General features: G+C 36.2%; 1 protein-coding gene across 3 annotated transcripts in view; it reads right to left on the bottom strand.

The window, feature by feature from the left end:
• The window catches only part of rars2 (arginyl-tRNA synthetase 2, mitochondrial), a 103,200-nt gene that overhangs the window by 35,321 nt on the left and 53,541 nt on the right, over positions 1-14,338 (bottom strand). For all 3 annotated transcript variants that reach the window (XM_039748008.1, XM_039748009.1, XM_039748010.1), the window contains 3 exons: positions 10,676-10,782; positions 2,671-2,766; positions 2,529-2,589 (listed from right to left, as the gene is read on the bottom strand). In XM_039748008.1, coding sequence (XP_039603942.1) covers positions 2,529-2,589; positions 2,671-2,766; positions 10,676-10,782 — 264 coding nt within the window. The remainder of the gene's footprint in view (positions 1-2,528; positions 2,590-2,670; positions 2,767-10,675; positions 10,783-14,338) is intronic.

Below are 14,338 nucleotides of genomic sequence, written 5' to 3'. Positions count from 1 at the left end.
GATAGTCACCATAATGGAGCAAACTGAGTGTTAAATAAAATAAAATCAGCCTTATATACAAACTTATGTATTTATAACAATCACACTACTACCCAACATTTGCCCCAGTAAATGATCACAGTGAAGCATCTAATACTATAGCCATGAAACACACAATCCGATTTTCTTGTGGACAACAACTGTATATCATGAACTTTGTAAGAGGTGTGAAAGTAGAGAAGATCTGCAATAAGCCAACAGGAATAATGAACAAATTAAAAATTTAATGATGAAGAACAAGAAAACAGTATATAAGCCTTTTTCACTTCTTTCAATCTGCAGACACCTGCACTTCCTATTATCAAAACTCTGCTTTACCTTAAAGCTTTTAGTAAGCTGTATACTACTTATGTTACTGGTAGCACAGGCAGATGCACCATCTTATAATATAGCAGGGGTGTCGAACATTTGGGTATATTGGCTACAGGTTTCTAGTGCAACCACTTTTTTTAATAAGTACCAATTACTGCTGCTAAGTTTGATTTGAAATACTTTGTGGAACATACTTCTTTTACTTTAATTATAAATTGCTTGATCTTTAATATTTATAAACCTCAACTGCTTATTTTCTCATTACCTAGCAACCAAACAACAAATAGATGCAAAGCAAACCAACAGGTGACCATCTAACTCACATCTCCCTTCCAGGGTGACAACCATTTTCAATTCAACTTTCTTAACTGGAAATCAATTCTTGGTGTTAGCAACATATTCTAGAAAACTCAATTGCTTTCTAGTCCTCTGATTCTGCTAGCAGTCATTAAACATCCACATGTCTTTTAGAAAAACAGTATTCAACATTTCTCACACCTTCAGCTCCATTATTTTCAAAAGTTTTATCAAAACAGATATTGCATGATGGACACATACATGAAAATCATATAAGGTGCATATGCAACAGTACACTGCTTTCCTTGGTTACAAAGTTATAGAACTGTTTTTTTAGCCAAAAATGTACAAAATATTTCTGATTTGATATTATAAACTCAAATATTTGGTGGAACCATGCTTACTAAGCCACCATATCCTCATTATATTTTCAGTATTTGCATCTCCTAATTCAGGAATTTCTCATTTTTTATTCTTTCTATATTTGGTTCCCTATGAGATTCTTCCAACTTGGGTGTTTCTTCCAATTTAACCAAGGAATTAAAAATTCATATTGTATTTTCTTTTCCCTGCCAACTAAATTAGTTCTTGTGGAACTATGTATTTCTATTAAGTTTGCCAGCTTTTTAGCAGTACAAAGCCTATACTAAATGACTATTTTTCTTCCACATAAACAAGTCTCCAAGTCAATGGTCCATGTCAGTTATACACTGCCGAGTTAATGGAGACAGGTTTCGAGGAATGATGCCAGGTAATTGCAAGTATTAAGTTACAGTATATACAGTAGTTGTGACCATGCTAGTAAGGGACATTAAAACACACATACAAGTGTACCCTATATTTTTTTTGTAAATACTCTATTACACATGACATTACAAATCCAGCCCATTTATAGAATAATACACTTGGGAATGCACAATGTGCTATCATTTTTCAAAACACATACTGCTTGCTGCAGGCAATTTCCTTTAGGATCAGGTGGTGTAAATAGCCAATTGTGAAGTGCAATTTGTATTGTAGAAAGCATACATGCTCTGCAAGTATGAGAAAAATAATTGCTCAGGGCACACATTAAAACTATGGTATTAATGTGAATATATAATACAATGGATTCAGAAATTATTCAGACCCCTTCACTTATTTCACAATTTTTCTATGTGTGGAGATCATTTTGTTTTAAAAATGTCATTTTTAAATGAAAACATAGTAATGGACATAGTAAGGTTCCACTCTCCAGGAACTCACTTGGGTACCTCTTTTTCGAAGTGATTAAAGGGGTTGTGATGTATATGCAAGCAAGAGCCACATCTCCATCTGACACTAAAAGTGATTGCGTGATGAACCGAAGACATGCCCAATTCTTTATGAAATAACACAAATTGAGAGCCAACGTTTTTAACTTATCAGCTTAGCATGTTGGCTTTCTAAATAATTAGTATGTGAAACATGGACAAGTTACTTACTAGTCTTGTGATTCTGACAGTTAATTTTAACAATAAAAATTACAATTGTTTAAAAATTATAATATGCAAAATTAGGTGAACAGTGGAAGGCGATTGATGTTTTGCTCTCGTTAAAATTATTATTTTGTCCTTAAATTCTAATAAGTGAAGAAGAAATGTTTAATAACCAACATTAACAATTGTGTGCTACTATATATTGGGCTTTGTTACAATATATTTCAAGGGAAAAATCATACATAGCCGTTAAGGTAGCTTCTGTATGTTAAACCAATGTACACTTTCTAGCAGTGGGAGATGCACAGAAATAAAAAACACTACAAAGAACAATTAGTCATGTCTATATTCCCTAATTTTTAGATTAATATATGGCCACAGATATAGCACTACAATATGTATTGAAAAAAAAATTAAACTTACCACATAAATCATCTCATCAAAATTAAATCTGTCCATTCTATCAATTGCTGCTGCAAGATCCCTGTAATACAAGGGTGTAAATGTAACTTAGTTAAAGTAATCAAAATGAACATCACATTTTATTTGTCATTGGTGAACTTGCCTGGTTAAGTACAAAGAAGTGCCATTACTCCTCACTAAAGTGGCACAGGATGTCATATCTCTACCAACAGACAGATCCACCACACCTACTCCTTCCCTACAAAAAAAAAAGCATTAGCAAATGTTTTCACTGTAAATGAATTAGGTAATGGGATACTTTTATCATAAAAATAAAGAATTTTATATTTCTCTACAGAAAAAGACATGATAAAAGGCAGATTACCTATTATCTTAAAACATTTAATTATTCAGGATTTTCTAATAATATGTATTGAGATAACAGGAGCCAATTTTTGCAAAAATGTATTTGTAAAGTGTTGCTTGCAGGTGTTTCATCATGAAAATGACATCAAGTATAAATCTAAGAATTCTAAATGCGCAGAGAGCTGGAATATTATAAATTGAATGTGTTTTGTCTGGTGATGCTGCTTGCCGCTGCTGTCAGGTCAGGAGGAAAAACCAGAAGCGCATAGCGATTTAACAACTGGGTCGGTTTTAAGATGATGTTTAAAATGGTCTGCTTCAATGATAAAGTAAACTACGAGGTTAAAGTGGACATTTCGAGTTTAAAGCCAAAATTTCCACTTTAATCACAAAATAGACATTTTCATTATCTGAATAAATATAAGATATCCCCCGAAAATAATCAACTGTGGATGGAAGTTTGATATTGGATACATGACTATATTCTTAATTTGTTACAACTCTATCAATTAATGCATTTTCTGAACTCACTTTTAATAAACCAGTATGATGCACATGTCATCTTTATATAGCCAATAGTCACTACTTATTTTCCTCTATGATTTTCTCTTCTTAATATGTAAAATAGTTTGAGTGACTTGATAGGTTTGTTCTACTTTTTAATCATAAATTCTTTACATCATGTTATTCCACAAAATAAATAAATAAAAACAATACAGTAGTTCTTGCAAACACAATACAATTATCCTAGGACAATGCAATATATGTCCCAGGCAATGCCTCTTTTCTCCAGATGAGCAATTCTACATAATAGTCCAATGCCACTGTTATGGTGCTCTCACCTAAACTCAGTTTTGTTGAAAAAAGTACATAAATTACTTTCACCTTGCATTTGTTCTAAGAGATACTTTCTTGATCACTGGTCCCTGAAATATTCTGCGTTCCTTTTCTCTATCTATATTTGCTTTACTCTTTTATTCTGGTTTTACTTGTATAAAGGGTGTGTATGAACAAAAATACTGTGTAGGCCCATTTCCACTCTCAGTTCGAGATGTATAAAAACTAAACTTGGTGTAAAACCACACACATTTTCATGGCAGCATCACACTGTGTGTACACACTTTTCTGCTCGGTATTGCAAACAGGTGGCACCCAGAATCAAAGCAGTGCTACTGTTTTTGTGTCGTTTCCCTTCTTTTTCATATTCCGATCCATGATGCCGGCTTTATCAAATATACCAAAATTAATTACATATCATTTAAAAAATGTAATTCACTTCGTTGTAATCATTCTGTAACAATATAAAGCATGGAATATCCAAACTATCCAATTACCATTGCTGCTTTAGTGTTGTTAGAAGACATCGCAAATGGAAAAATTAAAAGAGAGTGCGTATTTATAGATAATGACAACTGACATCTAAGTCGATTTTGATTTCTAAAAGCTATCCTCTTGGAGCTGTGTGGTCAATTGGCACCAGGCTTTACAAAGGCAGACTTTAAGGAATTGTGCTCCACCTGCATCTTTGCAAGTTGAGTCTACTCTCGAGTTTTTAGCCACAGGAGCATATTAAAGTGAACTTGCTGACCGATCCGTTATTTCACAAATATCACTGAGTCGAGCCATGCCAGCTGTACATGGTGGTATTATCCACTTGTCATCCAGATATATAAGATTTCCTTACACTCTGGTAAAAATCAAAGTGCAATTTGCAGCAACGTCCGGTTTTCCAAACGTAATCGGAGCAGTCAGCTGCACAAACATTGCTATTGCAATGGTGCTGGACAAGTTACATCAGCTAGGGATGAATCATCAAAAGAATGACCAGGTGTTGCATCATCTATAGCCTATAAAAATGGAAACCCTGCACGTCGCAGGTGTTTTTTCCTACTAGTGTGGCAGAAGGCAAGCAGTCCTTTTAAAGATAGTGAGTCACCTCAAAGAGCCATCTAAAGAACAGAGAATCTATCCATTGGGGTACTTGGTGCCAAAGCTAAACTACAAAGGCGCCTTCAGAGAATGAATTTGCTTATGTAAATAGAAAGCATTTCCACTCTATTGATGTTCTGCTCTATTGTCCACAGAAAATGTGTCACATTGTGCAAGCATGTAGCATACTACATAATGTGGCAAACAATCATGGCTTGCCCATACCTGAAGAGATATGGTATGATAAACCTGGCCCTGACCCACCAAATGATCAACCAAATCAGACAGTGTTACACCTTTGTTTGAATGTAATTAACAGAATGTACAAACAGGTGATCAGACGCAGTATTTATTTATTAACCAATTCATTTAATTTGTGGTCAATATCACATATAACAGTCTTTATATTCCTTAGTTCATTGGCCACATCTTTTACAGCATCTACTATTGCATTTTGTGACTCCAGAACAGCATCCATCAGCACACAGCCAGATGGATGCTCAGCAGTTTCCAAGGCAGGGGAGTGTGTGCAGCCAGTGCCTGAAGATTAGCTGGGCACAGCAGCAACATCACCACGTGGATTTGTGTCCTTGGCACAGGCATCAGCTTTTGTAATATTGTCTGAAACAGAATAAAAAGACGGTTGGCTATGATTCACCTTTTCACGTTGACTTTGATATCTGAACACTACTTTTTATTCTGGGCACTGTGCAACCTTCTGAACTTGAAATTTCCAGTGTCTCTACCACGCTGTATTACTCCATCATTTTCCTTTTATTGTTTACTAGCAAAATACCCACGCTTCACAGCAGAGATGTAGTGTGTTAAAGAAGTTATGAAAAAGAAAAGGAAACATTTTAAAAATAACGTACCATGATTGTCAATGTAATTGTTTTGTCACTGTTATGAGTGTTGCTGTCATCAAGGATTTGATTATCATTATTTCTTTTAATCAGGTTCGTATTTGGAGGACGTGTTGTGTTCAAGTTACATTCCATGTTTGTCAACCGTTGTAAAGATAACAGGTTTCATTCATCGAAGTGTTCACTACTCAAATCGCTACTCGTGAATCTAAGATGTTTAACAGGCATTCCCAGTATTAACTTGTGGATTTGCCTTCGAATATTTAGTGGAAGCGTGTCTATGAACTTGTGGATTTGCCTTTGAGTATTTAGCGACAGCATGTCTATTAACTTGTGGATTTTTCTGTGAGTATTTGGCGACAGTGTCACAAAGTTGTTTTCGTCTAGCTGCATCAGAAAATGTACCTCAACGTCTGACACACCTCCTTTTTACTGTTTTCTCACAGCTTGGATTGCTGCTGTCATAATCGGTTTGAGTTTCATGGTTTGTTTCAATTACGTTAGTATTTGCAGGACTTGTGTTGAAGTGACATTCGGCATCTATCAAGCATTGCAAGCATACAACCGGCTTCATCGATAACTTTGCATCCAGCTTTTGAGAGTTTAAACATTCATAAATATCAAAGTGTCCATTACTGAAATTGTCACTTGTGAATCTAAGATGTTTAAGAGGCATTGGCGGTTGTCCAAAGGTGTAAAATATTTGGCCATTTCGGTACACTTGAAAGCGACAACTGAACAATTCAGCGGCAGCCATCAACTCACATGCAGAAGCATAGGTGAAGGTCTTAAGCATTTCACTCTTATAGTGCCCCTGTGTAGTATAATTATCTCCTGTACCATCATCAGTCCACACCTTGAACCTGTCCCAGTCATTCAATACATAAGACACAATGTTCCTCCGGATATCAAGATTGAGCCTAATATGGCCGTGCAATATGTAACACAGAGAATGGAAAAGGCAGGCGGAATCTCTGGGCATGGAAACCACTTGGTAAGTGACAGTTCTTTGATTGATGGTGATCACCTTGATAGACATCTCACCACCTAAATTGCTACTCGTGAATCTAAGATGTTTAACAGGCATTCCCGGTATTAACTTGTGGATTTGCCTACGAATATTTAGCAGCAGCGTGTCTATGAACTTGTGGAATTGCCTGCGAGTATTTAGCGGCAGCGTCTCTATGAATTTGTGGAATTGCCTGCGAGTATTTGACGACAGAGTCTCTATGAACTTGTGGATTTGCCCGCGAGTATTTAGCGACAGCGTGTCTATTAACTTGTGGATTTTTCTGCAAGTATTTGGCAGCAGCATCACAAAGTTATTTCCGTCTAGCTGCATCAGAAAATGAACCACGACGTCTGACACGCCTCCTTTTTACTGTTTTCTCACAGCTTGGATTGCTGCTGACGGACGGCCTTATTTGGCCAGGCAGTCAATTACGTGGGAGGCCTGGGGATGGGGGACGCAATATAGACAGGCAGCCAACTATGTGGGAGGCGTAGTGATGGGGGACGCAACTCCGCCTCACACGGCCACCAAGCTGTAGGCTATGGACGTATACATGTACGTAAGTAGGATTCAGTTATGACCGTTATACGTAGAATTTCAAAATGAAACCTGCTAAACTTTTGTAAGTAACCTGTAAGGAATGACCCTGCCAAATTTCAGCCTTCTATCTACACAGGAAGTTGGAGAATTAGTGATGAGTGAGTCAGTGAGGGCTTTGCCTTTTATTAGTATAGATACCACTGCTTAAGCCAACAAATAGTTTGTTTTTCCTTGCCTCCACTTCACATTCGCTGAAATTCTTTTTTCCACATTCTTTTGCTATTGTCTTAACAAAACACTGAATGGAAGGGGATAATTTGCATATGAGAGTAGTTCGGGTGGGGTTGTAGGCACGTGCATGTGTGTTAAATTTCACATTCACTAGGATATATAAAGAGGAATTGCTTGGGACTTGGTGTACGTACAGTTTTATGCATATGGATTTTTTTGTGTGTATGCACATTTCCAATTTTGTCCATTTGGCATGTTTTAGTGTGAATTCTACGCATGGCATTACACATGAGGCCCCATATCTCTATAGTAACTAAGAAATGACAAGCCAATCTTAAAATAACCACTGAGTTATCAGAAGTGAAACAGAAAATATATATTTATTAAATATATTACTAGCTATCCCCCACGGCTACACCCGTGTAGTAGTGAAACAGGACAATTTTTAAAAATCAATAAACAAACAGGTATTGCTAGCAAAGTGAAGGCAAGTTATGCTCCAAAACGTGGCTAGAGGTAGACTGATTCGAATTGAGGCTGGTGCACAAGTGAGGAGGGCCCAACTCACCCCTCAGCCAGCAACCTTTGTCTCGGATTAGTGCAAATAAATTGCTCCTGCAAGCGAACTATGATACTTGGCGCTCTGACAGAAATCACAAAATAAACCATAATGTTCAAGCAAATTATAGTAAAAAAACCCAATGTAAATCCGTTAAGTAGCGGACAGACATAGACAGACAGACGTTGGATTTTATATACAGTCATCCCTAGCTATATCACGCTTCGACTTTGCGGCTTCACTCTATCGCGGATTTTATATGTAAGCATAACTAAATATATAACGCGGATTTTTCGCTGCTTCGCGGGTTCTGCGGACAATGGGTCTTTTTACTTCCTGTACATGCTTCCTCAGTTGGTTTGCCCAGTTGATTTCATACAAGGGACGCTATTGGCAGATGGCTGAGAAGCTAACCAATCAGAGCACGCAGTTAAGTTCCTGTGTGCTGAATGCGGTGTTAACCAGGAAGTCTCGTCTTGCTCATTCAGCATCAACGTGATTGGCTGTGTAAGGAGTTAACTTTTGTGCTCTTTTCTGTTTAACTTTTTGCATAGTCAAGACCTTTATTAAGGCTCCAAAACGATCTGCTCCTGCTACTGCTTCAGGGTCTGTGCCCAAGCGCCAACGGAAGATGTTAACGATTGCCGAAAAGGTAAACGTTTTGGATTTGTTGTAGGACGCCATTACAGCATCAATGAGGCTACGATTCTATTTATTTAAAAAGTAGGAAAGGAATATAAGATCTACGGCCACAGTGTCCTTTTAACCAGGGTGCAAAACGAGTTGTAAGTGGATGTAATAAGGCAGTAGTCTGGATGGAATTTGCTTTAGGGATTTGGATTGAAGAAGAATAATGGCGGTGCTACACAGTTGCCTGAAGTGGCTCCTTTAGAAGGGCTGTAACGCTCTCCTTTGTTGTGCAGTAAAATTAAACTCATCGTTATCGGACAAGTCATTGTGTCATTGTTGGTGAGTAACCATAATTAATTTTCTACTTACAGTATTTAGTACATGTACGTACGTTTAGTGTCACTGTACTGTACTGTACACACATTTACTGTATACAATTTTCTTGCATTGTACGTATTTATTGGCCTGTCTATCGTAATGGCTGTAACATATGTGATATCGGAGACACTCGATATCTTTAAAATAATATTTAGGTTTTACTGTATATAAACAGTGTGTTTACATACATAATTTCAATGAATCTTACCTAATATCTAAGAGAATACAAAGGGATTATGCTGTATAACTGAACAGGGAATATTTAAAGACAGTATGGGAGAGTTTATAAGGGCTTAAAATATATAAAAATAACCATACAAACATATGGTTTCTACTTCGCGGATTTTCACCTATCGCGGGGGGGTCTGGAACGCAACCCCCGCAATCGAGGGGATTACTGTACTGTATATACAGGTTACAACATCAGGAATCAGAATACAATCACACAAGACACCAATAAATCAATCAAATGCTTTCAGAACTGTATATGTCCATTAGAGAGATAATTCACACACCTGCACAATCCCTGCTATTTCATTTATTTGGTGGAAGTGTATATAAAATATTTGAAATGATAAATGAAAAGGAACGCTTCACAACACTGATGAATTTTAATCTAAAAGCCGAAATACTGCCTATTTTGAGGGTAACTGTTGAAGTCTGATTGCAAATATTTTGTCAATTTGAATTTAACCAATATTACAGACATACTCGAAAATGTAATATAAACTGTAATACATTCAGAATGCTCATAATCAACAGATAAATCACAAACATTAACAATGGACCATTATTTTGCAAAAATATATACAAATGTTTAAGAAAAATGAAAATATGAAAAAAAAATTAAAACTAAAAACATTTTAAAAAAGCATTTAATATTGTCTTTAATTATTATGATACAGATACAGCACACATTTATTTGTACTGTTTTTTAACAGAGCAAATTATATCAAAATAATTATTAAATAAATACTAAGTATAACACAAAAAATACTTTTTTTTTTTAAAACAAACGTTACTTCTAAAAAAACAAAAAAATGTAAAAGTTAGATTGTTAATGCATGTAAAAATTACATTTTTAATAGCAGTCACCCAAGATTAAGAAGTGAATATAAACACAACCTGATAGTTCTATTGTGCAGTTATGTAAGCACATTAAATGTATTAATATATAGCATGCTCAAGAAGTATTCAGATGGTAACACCCTGTTGCATGCTGTTGCTAAAGCGCTGGTTTCTGGTCCAGACTCAGCCCTTAAGTAGCTGTGTCAGTGTTCCTGTATTGTAATGAAAGACATACTCATTTACAGAAAGCAACATTGCAAGCTTTTCAGTGTTGTACTTAACCACAAGTCATTTGTGTTGCATAAAGTAACACTTGTTTCAGATGCATTTCAATTTCGAATAAAGAAAAGGCAACACAGCTTTGGAAAAATAACTAAAAAAACGAAATGACAACTTTTATCCTGTGGATGTTAATCATTTTTTTAAAATCTTCACTGGACACAGTTACATGCTACAAATTGTAATCAGAATTAATATACAATTAATTGTGCAATTCTAGCTCTAACAGATATAAATTATCTAACACCATCTCCATACTACAGAAAACATGTAAAGGAAAATTACAGTGAGTGACCCACTATCAACGACATACTTTGTTTTCTTGAGAAGTCCTTGTTTTTCAAGCTGGTCTAGGACTGTCTGAGATGACTTCTGATATAGGGATTCTCCTGAGTACTCTTCAAAATGTATACCTAAACGCTGAAAATATAAATAAATAAAAGTTAGTTTCTAGTAGACTGCACACATTTTAATTTATCTACCTATTTTCATGTGCTATTTTTTATTTACATGACTGAATACAGCTTAGCAATATCAAAGTGTGATGTCAGCTCATCACAGGGCATTCTCAAATCATTTACACCAATTTCACTGCTCACACCACTCAAGCTAATTTAATTTTCCAATTAAATTACTAAACACTTAATACCTACTCAGCCATGACGACCCAGGCAGCATGAACTCCACACAGATAACTGGCTGGCAATATAGATTCCTAAAACTGTAAGTGAGCTGGGCATCCTGTTACACCATTTTGCCATTTAGATGTAAATACACTTTTTGTTTCATTAACTGCTCAAAAGACCATTCAGTGGTATAAATAACTGTATTTTTGAAAAAGCAATAGATATGTAACAGTATAGTATAGATAGACAGAACGTTGTCACCAGGGGGGAATTTGGCTTTATACAGAAGCTCTTTAAATAAATAAACAATTAACAGGTAGACAAATAAACAAGTAAATAAATCTGCACACGCAGTCTTTGGTCTGAACAAGCACCAGATGGACTTTAAGGCAAGAAAATTAAAAATAAAGTTCTGACTTGGCTGTCATGCAGACATATTGTTTTTGGCTTTAAGTACTCCGTATTAGTTTGTTCTAGAGAGTGTGTGCAGCATTGTGCATAAAGGCACTCAGTTTTGCTTTAATTCTCTCATTTGCTACTAATCCAGGGCATCCAGAGTGCATTGTATAACTGAGCTTGCCCTTTAATTAGCCTATTGACTTGGTGGACCTCAACTGAAGTGAAGTTACCAGCACAGCACACCAGAGCATAGAAAAATCACACTGGCCATCACAGTGTTATAGAAGATCTAAAGGATGTCACTACCCACATTAGCGGAATGCAGTCTCCTAAGGAAAAAGAGCCTGCTCTGCCCTTATAGAGTTCCTCTGTGTTCCAAGACCAGTAAAAACCTGTCATTAATGTGGATCCCCACTCTTTGAATAGTGACTGGACATAGAGTTTCTTTGGTTCATTGAAAGTCAATAATCGGTTTCTTGGTTTTGCTGATGTTAACATGCAGCATAATCTGACAGTTTCTGCAAGTGATATAACCTGGTGTTATATTTATAGGCTGAGGTGTACAGAGTGAAGAGGAAAGAAGATATGACTGTTCCTTTTGGTGCTCCAGTGTTACTCATTTCCCCATCTGAAACACAGTCCTTGAGTCTCACAAACTGCGGTCTAACTGACAGATAGTAAATCATCCAGGACACAAAAGGGTCATCCACCTGGGTCCTTGTGTGCTACCACAAGAGGCCTCACATGGTCCAGGACCAGTCTCTCAAAGGTCTTCATGATGTGAGATATAAGTGGTACAGTTCTGTAGTCTTTAGGTGAAGAGGTGTCTGCCTTCTTTGAAACAGGAACAATGCAGGATGTTTTCCACAGCAGTGGCACTTTCTGAAGCCTTAGGTACAAAGTGAACAGGTGACACCACAAAGTCATTCATCACAGGCCTTAAGAACTTGAGGACTGACTCCATCTGGTCCCACAGCTTTTCCTGTGTGCTGCTTCCTCAGTTGTCTCCTTACTTGGTCTTCAGTTATGGTCAGTCCACATTGATGGTCAGAGATGGACATGTCACTGGCCATTCCAGTGGATGTGGTAGTAGTTGTTGATGTAGGAAGGATGGTGTGTGAAGTAAGGTAATTGGAAGAAGGTGGTAGTGGGAGGGAAAACCTATTCATAAATTGGTTCAGGGTGTTAGTGTCCACATCCCCCTTCTAGCAATTGAGCCCTGGATTGCTTCTTGGTGCTATGTAGGAACACTTCTCTATAAGTATTAATGACACACTCAAAATCTAAACTGTAATTGTCGTAAGTCTTGAGTGAATTGCAACTGTTGTATTTAAGCACAATTCCACATAAAATAAAAAGCAATATTTTATTATTAATCTTTCAGCTCTGTTTTGTAGGTTTAATTTCCTGGATATCACAAATGTCACTTGTAGGTATAATGCTAAAACATCCACTCATATGCTAGCAACAGTTAGGACACTTTGAGAGTTTTAATATATGCTGGTGGCATTAATTCAGAACAAGTTAGCTGTTTAAAACATTGACATTCAATAAATGGTAACATTTTATTGGTAGGATTTCTGAAGGGGATGTATTCAGCAGATATTACCTGCAAAGAAACTGTAGTAGACTGTCCCCTGATTTCATGATATTCATCACGTTTTTCCAATCAAATCCTCTCTGTTAAATTTGAACCCACAATTTGGAGATAAAAAAATAACTGGGGACAGACTAAGGTTAAAGCGGAAAGTCTGAATACTAAAATACTAAAATTAATTCCAAATATACAAAACAGAGAAAATGTTAAAATAAATATTCAAGGATCCTGTAACAGAAGGTCTTTTTAAAGCTAGCTACTGCATGAAATTTATATTGGAATTTATCCACAAATTTGGTTGCAGGAGAGAGAGGGTGCTGCCTTTTTATGTGATTATCACAATGACATCACCGATTGCACTTACTGGAACCACATGGTAGCAACATAGCAGCACAATTACCAAGAACTGCAAGGAGAAAACTGTAACATCCATGAAATGAAACAAGTCATAAAATGGTGCAATTTTTGAAAATTAAAAACTGCAACAAGCAATAAATTAAATCAGTTACACAAAAGGCATAAAAATAAATTTTGCAAAACTTAAAAACTCAAAATCATATCACCAGATCTTCACATGATCTTCTTTGCATTTAATATTAGCTATTTTATTGAAATTGCTTTTTCATCATGTGTAGCTATAAGAGTTTACAAGATGTATTTAAGTATTGAAAAGTATTTAAAGATGGAACCTTGTTACTTTAAGTATTAAGTACATAGGCATTCTTTTACCTACAGTAGCTTGACCTTGTTGAAATGAACACAAGTAAACTCATAATACTGTACAATATATGTAATTTTTTGACTAAAACCAATTCCTATTTTAAAACTTATAATCACCTAGACAATTTTTGGTGACATATTTTTATTTTTTATTTATTCATATAAGTATTTAGATCCTTAATTCAGTACTTTGAAGAAGACCCTTTGAAAGCAATTACAACATTAAGTTTTCTTAAGTATGTGTCTACAAGCTCTGCATACCTGGATTTGGGCAGTCTATCCAATTTTTCCAAACAAATTCTATTCACTTAGACTGGATGGGAAGCATCTGTAAACTGCTACTGTATCTTCAGGCTTCTCTACCAATGTTCTTTGAGGTTTAAGTCTGGGCTTTGGCTGGACCACAAAGGACAGTCAAAGCCTTGCCCCAAAGCCACTCCAGCATTGTCTTGGCTGTATACTTCAAGTCATTGTCATGCTGAAAGGTAAATCATCACCCTAGTCTGAGGTTGTTCACTATGGAGCTGGTATTCTACAAGGAGCTTTTTGTATCTGGCTGTATTTATCCTTCCCTCAATTCTGACTAGTCTCCCTATTCCTGATGCTGAGAAGCACCCCCATAGCAAAGATGCTG

This window comes from Polypterus senegalus, chromosome 3 (genome assembly GCF_016835505.1).
Source record: "Polypterus senegalus isolate Bchr_013 chromosome 3, ASM1683550v1, whole genome shotgun sequence".
NCBI classification, from domain to species: Eukaryota; Metazoa; Chordata; class Cladistia; order Polypteriformes; family Polypteridae; genus Polypterus; species Polypterus senegalus.
Note: the sequence above shows the minus strand (reverse complement) of the source record. Positions and strands in the feature narration are given on the sequence as shown.